Source organism: Hippocampus guttulatus, chromosome 10 (genome assembly GCF_054856545.1).
Source record: "Hippocampus guttulatus isolate MCC_2025c chromosome 10, RoL_Hgut_1.0, whole genome shotgun sequence".
Taxonomy (NCBI): domain Eukaryota; kingdom Metazoa; phylum Chordata; class Actinopteri; order Syngnathiformes; family Syngnathidae; genus Hippocampus; species Hippocampus guttulatus.
In genome coordinates this window covers 17,386,575-17,399,519 of record NC_141270.1, presented here as the reverse complement: position 1 = coordinate 17,399,519, position 12,945 = coordinate 17,386,575, and the positions used below count along the sequence as shown (strand labels likewise).

The 12,945-nt window shown below is 42.7% G+C and overlaps 1 protein-coding gene across 7 annotated transcripts in view; it reads right to left on the bottom strand.

Moving 5' to 3' along the window:
- rims1a (regulating synaptic membrane exocytosis 1a) overlaps positions 1-12,945 on the bottom strand; it is a 77,193-nt gene that overhangs the window by 32,345 nt on the left and 31,903 nt on the right. For all 7 annotated transcript variants that reach the window (XM_086121380.1, XM_086121375.1, XM_086121378.1 and 4 more), the window contains 6 exons: positions 10,846-11,114; positions 9,095-9,783; positions 3,110-3,150; positions 2,076-2,189; positions 1,852-1,951; positions 432-555 (listed from right to left, as the gene is read on the bottom strand). In XM_086121380.1, the coding sequence (XP_085977506.1) occupies positions 432-555; positions 1,852-1,951; positions 2,076-2,189; positions 3,110-3,150; positions 9,095-9,783; positions 10,846-11,114 (1,337 nt within the window). The remainder of the gene's footprint in view (positions 1-431; positions 556-1,851; positions 1,952-2,075; positions 2,190-3,109; positions 3,151-9,094; positions 9,784-10,845; positions 11,115-12,945) is intronic.

Genomic DNA, 12,945 nt, shown 5'->3' with positions numbered 1-12,945 from the left:
ACAAATAGTGAATTTAGTAACCAGATTAGTAAGATGTGAAATGATCGCTTTTTACTTGGATTTACAGTATAATAGAAAAATAATAGTTTGGGGGGGGGGTTATTTAACTGAATAGGTGATGTTGAATGAACTGGATATATGTTTTGTTCCCAGACTGGAAACAGCCTATGCTAGCACAATCTAATGAGAACACATGAACTATTCAAGCCTGTGTCTTGACAAAGACAAGAGGCGAGCAAATGATCAGTTAAACAATTGATCAATCATTGTTGCCTTTGTAAAGGTGGATTGTTTTTGTAGCGTTACAGTCAAGTGGACTGAATGAAATGCCCAGTGGGTAATTATGTCTGACTTGTGTCTTTGTGTGTACAACATTCGATCACGTGAGCTATCTTTAAAAATACATTTCGTTAGAAACGTAAAACGTATACCCAATAGGCCGGGACACAACCAGCTCGACTTGGGGCTCCGCTTGAGATTCCAGGATGATGTTGTAAACTTCCTTCATGGTGGCTCCTGGTAACAGTTTCCCATTCCATTGCAAAACTTCATCCCCTGAAATGAGATGTTTTGTCATAGTTGGTGTGAAAGTGATTTTCTGTGAGCAGTGCCACAGAATTTGTATTGGATTGTTAGTCTAACTTCAATAACCTGACCTGACTCTGTTCAATCGATGGTTTCTAAATCAATTGAGCGGTGCGCTGTACGGTATGAAGACAATTTTTCAGCTTACTGACATTATTAGTTGATATTGCAAACATTTTCAGCAGCAAATACAGGCCTGATATTTGTGTTTGTTTACATTGGACTTTGTGGAGAAACTACAAATTCCCAACAGAATTGTGTGGAATTAGGAGCAATATGAAGAAAATAGAACATGCAGTTTCTAAATCTGGTAAAGACTGGTTAAGCGCGTCGGACTCAGAGTGCAGAGGTACTGGGTTCGATTCCGGGTCCGGCCTTCCTGTGTTGAGTTTGCATGTTTTCCCCGTGCCTGCGTGGGTTTTCTCCGGGTACTCCGGTTTGCTTCCACATTCCAAAAAGATGCATGGCAGGTTAATGGAACACTTGAAATTGTCCCGAGGTGTGAGTGTGTATGTGTGCGAATGGTCGTTCGTCTATGTGTGCCCTGCACTTGACTGGCAACCAGGTCAGGGTTTCCCCCGCCTATTGCCCGAAGACAGCTGGGATTGGCTCCAGCATGTCCTGCGACCCTCGTGAGGATAAGCGGATCAGAAAATGGATGGATGGATGCAGTTTCCTTTTGAAATTGTGTGAAAGTACTGAAAAGATGGTGTTTTGAACATGCAGTGATTTCTCCAGATTCTCTGAACCTATTGTTAATGTCACGGACTTTAGATGATAGAATCCCTAAATTCCTTGCAATTGTACATTGAGGAGCATTGTCCTTAACCACGCACTTCGCAAAAAGGTAGACCTCGCCACATCTTTGCTTGCAATTCAGGGAAGCTTCTTTCATACCCAATCATGGCACCCACCTGTTCCCAGTTAGCCTGTTCACCTATGGGACAGGTGTTTGATGAGTATTCCTCCACTTTGTCAGTCTTTTTTTACCACCTGTGCCAGCTTTTTTGCCACATGTTGCAGCCATAATATTCTAAAAATTTGCTCAAAACAATGTTTATCAGTTTGAACATTAAATATCTTGTCTTTGTCGTGTATTCAAGTAAATATAAGGTTGAGCCTGATTTACAAATCATTGTATTTTGTGTTTTGTTATGTTGAACACAACGTCACAACTTCATTGGAATTTGGGTTGTAAATAAAGTCCTGAGGACATGATTGTTTGGGCTCTTTCGGTATTTTTGAGGACTCAACGGTTCAGTGTACCTGCTCTCAGATGTCCAACCACATCTGCCAGGCTGCCCTTCTTGACCTTGGTGATGAAGGCACCTAATCTCCCTGACTCTGTTATTCTTCCTCCAACCACCTAAAAAGAGAAGCAGGCATGCCATGAGGAACACGAAATATACGAAGGCCCTTTTAGAGGCTCGTGAAGGCATATCTTTTATCTTGCATGTGTGTATGACATAATTCTTTGTTTGCACCATGACCTTTAATCCCAGCATAGCCCCAGCTTCTTTAGGGATGGTTGTGCTCCTCTTACTAAGAGTGATTCTGCCAATCAGATGGTCACCCTCCTTGGATGGTTGCCACGTTACAGGATGCTGCAAAAAAAAAAAAGGAAAAAAAGGCTGATTAGAGTTTGAACTGTGACATGCCACATAGTGGAACACTAAAATATATTAAAAAGTAACAAAAAGCAATATGACAAGAATAGAAAACACACATTGATATATTTCTGATGCATCATACCACGGTGTATCCTTTTCAAAGTAGAATTACACAAAATGTACATTTTTATTTGAAACTTGAAGTGAATTCTTGGTACACGGCTCGTGTTGTCTTTGAAAAGGAATTTAAAATTCTTTTTATCTCCAGTGATAAATCCACGAGGATCTTTGCCCAGAATGGAGCCGGCCGTCTGACGTCCACTCTGTGAAAAATGCATTCCCAGCGGATATGTGGAGAGGAACGGGAGCAAAAATGTAGTTATGTGACGAACGCGACAAGACTAAATGGGACCGTAACATTGAACCAACTCATCTGTCTGTGTTACCAACGGATGGGCTATCAGGTGTTCGCTGAAAACACCAGTTGCTTGTTTACATTCAAATTCAGCTTGTTTACAGTGAAATGCATCTTGGAGAAAATGCAAGTGATGTCATGACCACCGTGATCATGAGATTAAAGTGTCAGTATACTGTCTTGAATATAATCTGCGATCCCCGTGCCCTCCTAATGGTTACTGGAGACTTTAACATGAACCTGTTTCATGTACCAACCACTTCACACAACATGTGTAAGGAGGGAATAAAACTGCACCTCCTGTATGCTATATGGAAATGTAAAAGAAGCTCTGATACATTTTAATTAAATACAGTAATAATATTTTATTTAGTTATCTATGATTGCATCTTTATTATTTTAATTGTTGTCTTTGATGTTTTATATATAGCACTTTGTTACAGCTGTAGTTGTTATATTGCTTTAAAAATGAAGTTGAATTGAGTGTAGAAATACTTACATGCCACACAGTGGGGTCATGAGGGTAGCATTCCCAGTCTCCTGCAAAAAGTTGAAAATTGATAAAGTGATGACACATTTGCACACTTTACGACTGTCTACAGGCCTACTTTACTGTGTGAAACCAATATAAAAGCAATTGCTAAGTCTTTCTTGCCAATTGGGAACAAATAAGGACACACCACATGATACCCACTTTGTTTTTGTTGACCCCTGCTGAACCAGACTCAAAGATCTAGTTCAAGTGTAAACGCAAACCACCGCCAATTTAATGTTTGACACCTAGCTCAGAAGTCACCACAGCGTGACCCCTAAAGGACAAGCAAAGACTGCAAGGGGGAGAGCTTGCACTTGATACTTGCCAATGTCATTCACGGACCCCAGCAAGTTTATTTCTGTTCCCGCAATGTCAAGGTGGCATACTTTTGATGCTGATACAAAGAAATGATGCTACTAGGATTGGCCGGGAAAAGACTATTTCTGTCTCAAAAAGGTGCAAATGAATTGGGTGTAACCGGGGTTACACCCGATTCATCCATCCATCCATTGATCCATCCTACAGCTTATCCAGGGTCAGGTCGCAGGGGCAAAAGCTTTAGCAGGGACACCCAGACTTCTGTCTCCCTGGCCACTTCTTCCAGTTCTTCCCAGGGGATCCCAATGTCTTCCCAGGCCAGCCGGGAGACATAGTCTCTCCAGCATGTCCTGGGTCATTCCCGGGGCCTCACATGCCCGGAACACCTCACCAGTGAGCCGTCCAGGATGAATCCTAATCAGATGCCCGAGCCACCTCATCTGGCTCCTCTCGAGGTGGAGAAGAGGCGGCTCAACTTTGAGTGCCTCCCGAATGACCAAGCTTCTCATCTTATCTCTAAGGGAGAGCCCAGATACCGTAATTTCATCCGCTTGTATCAGGGATCTCTTTCTTTTCAGCCATGACCCAGCCAATTCTATCTGTGCAAAGTAAAGCAAAATGCCAAATGAAAGAAAACTCCACCCCTGTGCATAAAAAAGGGCCCCCAGTCTGCACAGGCCCACTGCTTGTCATTCATGTCTTCACTGCGTGTTTAGGGGAAAAAATCATGAAAGGTGTGGGGATCACATGTCAATATATATGAAAACAGAGATCATATTGTCACTGTCAGGATAGACTTACAGGGTTCCCTCGACATTCCCCTATTTGTCACTGATTCAAGCATCCTTGATTATTTTTGTCAACTGCTATGAGAAGCTCTGAACAAAATATATCGGTACATTTTTATCCGTTCAATATAACACAATACTGTATTTCAGACTGATGAAAAATACTATTTGAAGATTCTTCCAGCTGCACTTCTGTCGAACATGTGCAGGGAGGCGTTGTTGAGATGTGTGCAGCACTTCAACGCCATTGTTATGACATAAAGTAAAATAAGAGTAAAACAGAAGCAAGCATCCCTAGGAGCAGGCAGCCAATGAGGAGAATGCGTTGTGACAACTTATAGTGGCATTATGTAATCTTAAAACAAACTAGGTTCTCAGTTTCATAACTTGAGCATGAATGTAATTCTGTGCAGTGTTGGGCCATGTGGTTGAGAATGTTATGTTTGCAGTCAGAAAAAGGCCTGGCCATACAGAGTCAGGACCCTGTGGATAGATTTCAATTCCATATTTTAAAATAACATGGGTTTTCTCCGGGTACTCCGGTTTCCTCCCACATTCCAAAAACATGCATGGCAGGCTGATTGAATGCTCTAAATTGTCCCTAGGTGTGAATGTGAGCGTGGATGGTTGTTCGTCTCTGTGTGCCCTGCGATTGGCTGGCAACCGATTCAGGGTGTCCCCCGCCTACTGCCCGAAGACAGCTGGGATAGGCTCCAGCACCCCCCGCGACCCTAGTGAGGATCAAGCGGTTCGGAAAATGGATGGATGGATAGATACATGTTACAAATATATGCAATGTTGATTTTTCAGTGTGTGACCTCGTAATGTTTTTAAAGGATGTGTTTACATAGCAGGGGCTATACTATACATATGACTGACCGTATATTTGAGTCTGTGTCAGTGTTTCCATTGTGATCTCACATTGATTTTCAAAAGTCAAATGATTTAAAAGCCAGCATGCTTCTCGGCTGCCAGCAACTACATCTCTTAATTGATCCTCTCTGAGTATCAAGCTAAAAAAGGAAGCAGTGTCTTGCTGCCCTGCTAGAGTGTATACAGTAAAACCTGCTCTGACAACTCATACTAAACCGCCACTTGTGATAATGCTTTGGTGTTGTATGTTGAAGTTTGACTTCTGCAGAATGTTCCGCGAAAATCAGACATTGCAGACTTGTTAAGTCGGCGCTGTTAATGTTTGTAACCTGAAATGTTGCACTTTCTTTAATATACAGTGGAAAAGGGGTGTCACTACACCTTACGGACAGGTGTGTGAGCGAGTGCAGTACACGAGTATGTTTCACAAGCGATTAATGAAGACGTATAACATTGTGTAAAGGTTTAAAAACAACATTAGATTTGTCGTATTTCAATCAGTTTTTTTAAATACAGTACACAAACACAGGAAGTATGTGTACAGCATTTGCCATACAAAAATATAATAATAATAATAATAATACTAAAAGTATATAAATACTATTTGTATTTACAGTACTTCATCTAAGTGTAGGGAGGAGCTCAATGATCATTTTAGCGGTTTTTGAAATGCTGAATGTGAGATATTCCTCAGTCTGATCAAAATAACACAGGTTCTGAGGGGAATTCATCATAAAGATGTTGAAGTGCTTACAATTAGCCATGACACAACCATTGTATTCCTAAAAGACAGAATTCAGCCTTTCTCTGAGAAGTGACTGTTTGGTTGTACGGACAGCAACGATCCCCAATTCTTGTCAGCGATATATAATTAGTAATGATATGGTTTTATGGGAGACACGGTGATCGATTGGTTAGCACGTCTGCATCACAGTGCAGAGGTGCATGATTCAAATCCAGCTGCGGCATTCCTATGTGGAGTTTGCATGTTCTCCCCGTGCCTGTGTGGATTTTCTTCGTGTACTCCGGTTTCCTCCCATATTCCAAAAACATGCGTGGCAGGTTAATGGAACACTCTGAATTGTTCCTAGGTGTGAGTGTGAGAGAAAATTGTTGTCCGCCTATGTGTGCCCTGCGATTGGCTGGCAACTTGTTCAGGATATACCCCGCCTATTGCCCGAGGCCAGCTGGGATAGGCTCCAGCATGCCCGTGACGGATTAGAAAATGGATGGAGGGATGGACACAGTTTCATTTAGTGCAATTGCTGCTCGATACTCAGCAATGAGCTCTAAGTTGCAAAGAATGCTTTGCAGTGATGACATCACCCCAGTTGGAAATAACAATGTTAGACCGTAAACAGCCGTGTCTTCTCGGGCTTGAGGACAACATTTGCTATGTGGGGCCACACAAGGTCAACACTGGAATCAAACGGGGTCAAACGGACCCGTCATAAACACTCCAACATGCATACAAAAGTACGCTCTCAGTGCAACTGTCACCACCAACTCACTCCCTTAGGGCCAAGTTGAAAACAATATAATATGACACTCAGCAAAGCATTTAGACACGCACGAAACAACAAACAGTTTCACACACACTTGTAAACAAACACACTGGTCACTATGACAGTCAGGCTGCTGGCTCTGGCCTGAAGCATGCATTGTGTATTAAAACCCAGCAAATGTGGTAACCACTGCAGTTCTTCTACAAACATGATGGGCAGAGAACAAATTCTGCTTATCTGCAGATTGAACATGCGATTGGTAATCATGCCATCCAGGTAATCATGTCATACGCAAACTGTTCATCTGGACAAAAAGAGTCATGGAGGAGGAGTTTCACCGGTTATTGAAGTCAAGAAATGTCCTTCACATGGACACTACACAGGCATGAAAAGATAATGCTCCATTTCTGTTGCTTTGGTTTACCCGAAAGATGGCCCAGGAGTACATGAACATGCATTCCCGTGGCAAAAATTTCATTGCGAGGGAACGCAAAGTTTTGTTTCTTTTTTTTTCCAACACACTGGATGCTTCGGTAGGGATACCCTCCAGCACTCCCACAACTTGTGTGAGGGAGGATAAGCAGTTCGGAAAATGGATGAATGAACGTGGGGTATGATATGATATTACTCTTTTTTTATGTAAAGCAAGCTTCTTTGATTGGCTACATGCTGTCACAGTCAATGGAGTTAACTAGTTCAGGAGAACTCAGCTTCCCCCTCACACATGAAGATTTTTTAAATTATTTTATTGTTTTTTGCTCGTAAATATTGAACACATTTGTTTTTTTAAGATTGTTGACCCCGACTGGTTTAATGACCCGATTATCCGGACAAATCCACTCTTAAGACACTTCACACATAAGGATCATGTGATAAGACTGAGATAAATCTTATAGGACATACAATCGTCGTGTGTTTGCGCTTGGTTGGGAAAGGGCAAAATCAGGTCAAAAACAGCCCAATTGTCTTTATGTGTGTATACGGCCTCATTCATCACAAAGTGAGGAGCCATCCCCATCCCGCCCTTCAGACTAAACATACACCCATTTTTTCAGAGGAGCCACCAGTGAAATACTTTCATTTCTGCACCGGAGTTCGGGAAGTCTTTCACACACTGATCCCATTCACTTGAATAAGGTCTACACCCACCAGAGCCGAGTATTGCCGCTTCTACACCCAGTCGGTTGTGGCTCCCGCCTTGGGGATGGCAGCGATGAGCCGTTGACTCCAAGGGGCAGCCAAATGAATGACACTGTGTCCTCCATTCAGAATGATGGAAGGCTGGCGGCAAGCTTTGTGAGCCGATCGCTAAATCACGATTGCAGTACTTCACCCCTGATGCATCAATCCATCCATTTTCAACACCACTTATCCTGTACAGGGTCACGTGGAGTTGCTGGAGCCTACCCCAGCTGACTTCAAGAGGAAGGCAGACTACACCCTGAGCACAGGGCACATATTGAGACATACACCCATTCACTCCCACATCCACACCATCACTGAGTGGGAAACAATCCCACGCTGCCCGCACACAAGTCAAACTGTATTTTTGTCTTGACAGGAGGTGGCTGTGCCGCGCTGTCTGAAACCCAGAAATTGAGTTTTTGTCTACATGTGAAAGCTCCTCCTGTACATTTGATGGGCTGTACTTTGCAACGTGGTCACATTGTACAAAGGCAATTCATATTTTAGTGGCTCAGACTCACCACGTGAAATGTTATGGCAGAACCCCACACGCTGTGAGTGTCACCATCTGGCGTGCCTATTGTAAAAGCAATGGAGGCTGTGCCATGAGGTGCTGGGCCAAGTGGAGTCGTGTGTGTTGTGGGACTGTTTGGTACTAAACTAAACCAGTCTGCCTATTGATAGCACTGTTCATTCCTGTTTCATGGGTGGTGTGTGGAGCAACCAGCTTTAGGACAACGTCATGAAAGTGTTGCGGCAGCCACACGTGGAGAAGCGAGGTTTTAGTGAACCAGGCATCTTAATTCCAGGTTAGAAAAATCTACACCAAAATAACTCATATTTCATAAGCAATTATCTAGGTAATATATAATAATGTGCATGCCTCCAGTTAACTGTTGAAAGCTTAAAACTGCATGATATGGCCCCTTTAAGATAGATTTAATGTAGCATGGATTGTCACTGAGTTCGATCAACTAATCAGAATTGTGAAAGAACTTTCTTTCAAGTATATTAATTGGCCACCAAAGCTTCAGGCATTTTAGCAAGAAGTAATGGAGAGTGGTTTGAAAGACTTGTCCTTATACCGTGACTCCAAAATAATTATTACTTATTATTTTCTGAAAATGTTCTTTGCAATGGTTGAATTGTCATTTCAATCTAAGACGTGATCCCACTTCTGGGTGTCACACACATGGCAGTCTACATTAGGTGACACTACTCTGACTCTGACAGATATTTCATGTAATGGATGGAAAATGGCAAAGATTAAGAAGCCTCACCTCTCTCGCTCACACTTTCAATCTCAGCATCCTCACAACTGCTGTATTCAGGTGTGGTCCCTCCTTCCTCTTCTGAGCTGCTGACACTGGTCTGTCTTTTGCCTCCAGCCCCGAGGCCTCGCTTCGATTTATAGGGTCTGGGTGGTGGTGGGCGCAAAGATTCCGATTGATCTGAGCTGAGTGAATCGTTGCGGAGCATGCTGTCAGCCTTGTTCCTTTTGGTTCGTCTCACCACATGCCCTTGATCGGGGGCTGATCCAGTTCCTGAACTCAGAGCTTCTCTGAGTTGAGGGGGGTGGTCTTGTTGCGCAGGGGTGTTTTCACACAGTCCACTGACAGTCCTCTGTCCCGATACTAAACCATCCCTCACCTCCCCAATAATTCCTGTTGCACTGCCTTGTACTGGTGCAGGATGGCCGGGGCCTCCAGAAGTGACTGGCCCTGTTTGACGAGGGGGGCCACCGCTGTGGCCAATGTGTTGGTAGCCCCCGTCTTGTGTCCGTTTCAACCCACTACTTCCTCCTACTGGATCAATCTCCAAAGAACGCCCTTTCGTGAGCCGCCGGCTTTCCCGATGCTCCCTGGATTCACCCCGGAGATCCCGGTCCATGGAAACCTGGGTCTGCAGCATGGGTTGGACTGACCTGCGCTCTCCCCGACCAGTTCCTCCACCGCCTTTTCCATTTCTCCTAGTGGAATGAATGTATGAATGGAGACCAAGAGGACAAAACCATGAACACAAAAGCATTTTTGGTGTTTGGATAGACTCATATCTAACTATTATCTTTGCTCTAGACTTTGTCTTTTTTTTCTTTTTATAGACATGAGGATTGATTAATCACGAATGTTGAGAAATCAGTCAGCAGTCGGGGAAGGATTTTAAAAGCCTGCATAAGAGCATATTTGTGTTTTTGCGAGCGATTACATGGCCTTTAATAACGCAAATATTGCCAGTATTCAGGTTTTAAAAGGGTTACTGACTGCATGTTAACAGAGTCATTTACAGTACTGATAAGTCAGGGCTCCCGACAGCCCTTAATTGGTGACATTTTGCTCCTCAAATCTGAGACAGTACATTGGCTTGTACTTGTGCAACCAACACATTTGTGGATTTTAAGAAAAAAAATCATTTACTATTCTTGAATATTTATTAATTATTGTTGATGACAAACTTCCGCTCCTCAATTCAGTCATTCATTTACAGTATTGGTAATATAGTGAAAATGAGTGGAGTAATTATTTACTCTGCAAGTGGACCTGCAGTGTACGCCCCTAAATGTCTTAGTTGCGCCCCTACAATTTCAGGTTTGCTGCCCTTGCATTCCTCGTAAAAATGTTCATCTTGGACCCGTGCAAGTTCATTCATTTTGTAAATTGACATCAAGAAATTCCTTGCATTTTACACACTCTTGAACTGAGCCATATCTTTTTGATTCGAATCATAATAAGATAACAAAACCTTTATTTGTCTCACAATGGAGAAATTCGCACCGAATCGAATTGTTCCACTTTCAACCCTCCTTTAGTCGGATTGCATCTCATGTATAAAGACACATATTAAATGATCTTTTATAGGAAAGATTCAAAGCTCGAGTATACAGTATATCAAATCCAATGCTTATTTGACAGGAGTGAAAGAAAAATAAAAATTAAAAAAATAGAAGTGATGTTCCTCTTAAAGTTTTAAATGATTCTCAAGTGACTTGTGGCATTGTTATTGGTTTTAAATGCAGTTTGTTTGCAAAACGTACGTGTCTCTTGGTGGTTCACTTCGTGACCGGACGTCTATTCCAGCTGTGCTCCCAGGTGCACTGGCTGGGTTGGGCTCTAGGGATGTTGTGGAGCCTGGAGGGGCTTGGGAGTGGGATCGCAGCTTTTTTTCGCCAAGGGTTTGGCACACAGATGGCTCACTGATGGCTGAACCGAGACTAGTGGACTTTCCTGATGGACCGGTGAACCATTCGCCTGGCTTGGTCAGTATTTCCTGTTGTTTTCTGCAGTTATTACACACCCAGATGACCTATAAAAATAATCAAATTCAGAGATTACACAAATAGCGACTTAACATTTGTTTTCATACATTCAATGTATATGTAATTTGGAAAAATAAATGTCATTAGTAAACTCTCATTGTACCACCAATCATGAAACCTCCAGTTCCTCGAAACAACAGGTGTCAAACTCAAAGCCTGGGGGCCAAATCCGGCCCGCCACATCATTTTATGTGGGTCTTGAAAGCAAATCATGCGTGTCAACTTGCATGATCCTTGCTAAAATCTGTATCAAAATGTCAAATTGTCACGTCATAAATAACGCTGAGATTTTGCAATAATAGTGTTACCCAATTTACACTCATTTGAACAATAATTGAACAAACTATTATAGTTGACTTGACTGATTTTAAAACTAGTAATCCATCAATTTGTTGTGTACAAGTTACAATGCGACATTTTTGTGGTTTCACTGTCATAATGGCCCTCCAAGGGACACCCCTGCTCTGAACGACAAATAGGAAATGTAATATTGCACTTCCTGGAGATCGGCACTACAGCCGATGAGACAACATGCACAATACCAGGAAGCAGTTTGGCTGCAGCAGTTGAGTGGCTTTGGTTTCCAAAAGAAAGAAATAAAGACAATTGAATAATGATTGGATCATCACCTTGTCACAAAATATTGTCTAATATCATTGCTTCCTCCTACATCCAGTATGCAAACCAACTAAACAATGTAAAAGCGAATTTTCTTCGTGACTCTGAATAACCTGTGCTTCCCACACTATTTTAGTAACCAAAACATAACATGGATGCATGGACAGGTTCTCTGGAAAATGGTGACTTTGGCATCTTAGATAGGGCACTTGGGGCAAATCCCCAGAATCACTGCCAACAAAACATTTTCATCCCTAGTGATAGACTCATGATCAATATCAGTAGAAAATTTCCCTCTGTATAACGTTGGCTACATTATGTTCGATGAAACCGCTGTACCCGGACAAAACTCACGCAGGCACAGGGAGAACATACAAATTCCACACAGGAAGGCGGGAGCCGGAATCGAACCCTGCACCTCTGCACCGTGAGGTGGACTTGCTAACCAATTGACCACCGCACTGCCTTATAACTGCGTTCAATTAACCAACATTTTGTAGTGCGAGTGTTGCACACACTGATTCTATTGAAATTATATTGTACATGACAAAGTGCAATGTAGGCCTCAAAGTAAACAGTGTGTGTCAATAACAAGGTGTTCTGCCACCATTCACCCTCACAATCACACCTAAGGATAATTTAGAGCGTTCAATCAACCAAAGCAGGTTTTTGGTATGTTGAAGGAATCTGGAGCACCTGCAGAAAACACACAGTCATGGGGAGAACATGCAAAGTCCACACAATTCAGGATTTACCCTGTCTACTGCCCAAAGACAGCTGGGAGAGGTTCCAGTACGCCTGTGACCCACGTAATGAGAAGCAGTTCAGATATGGATGCATGGATGGATTGATTGGTCAGAAGCCCCTCCCCGTAAATGAGAAAATGCTTTTATCTGGAGATTTATGTAGCAGGAGAGCCACACAGGGCTGTGGATGGTTTCCTTGACTGTAACACAGAAAATGCATATAATGATGCCTGGACTGTTTTCGAAGATCGTTATGGTAGTCCCTTTACTGTCCAGAGGGCTTTTAGAGGGAGACTTGTTAAATGGCCCAGGATAGCTGCTAATGATCCAAGGCATTAAGAGAGTTTGAAGATTTTCACTTGGGTTCTTCAGGGGCAGTGCCCCATGTCAAAGCTTGTCTATCCTCAATGGAAAATCACAAAATACTGAACAAAATGTCTGTTTTTGGAGAGTT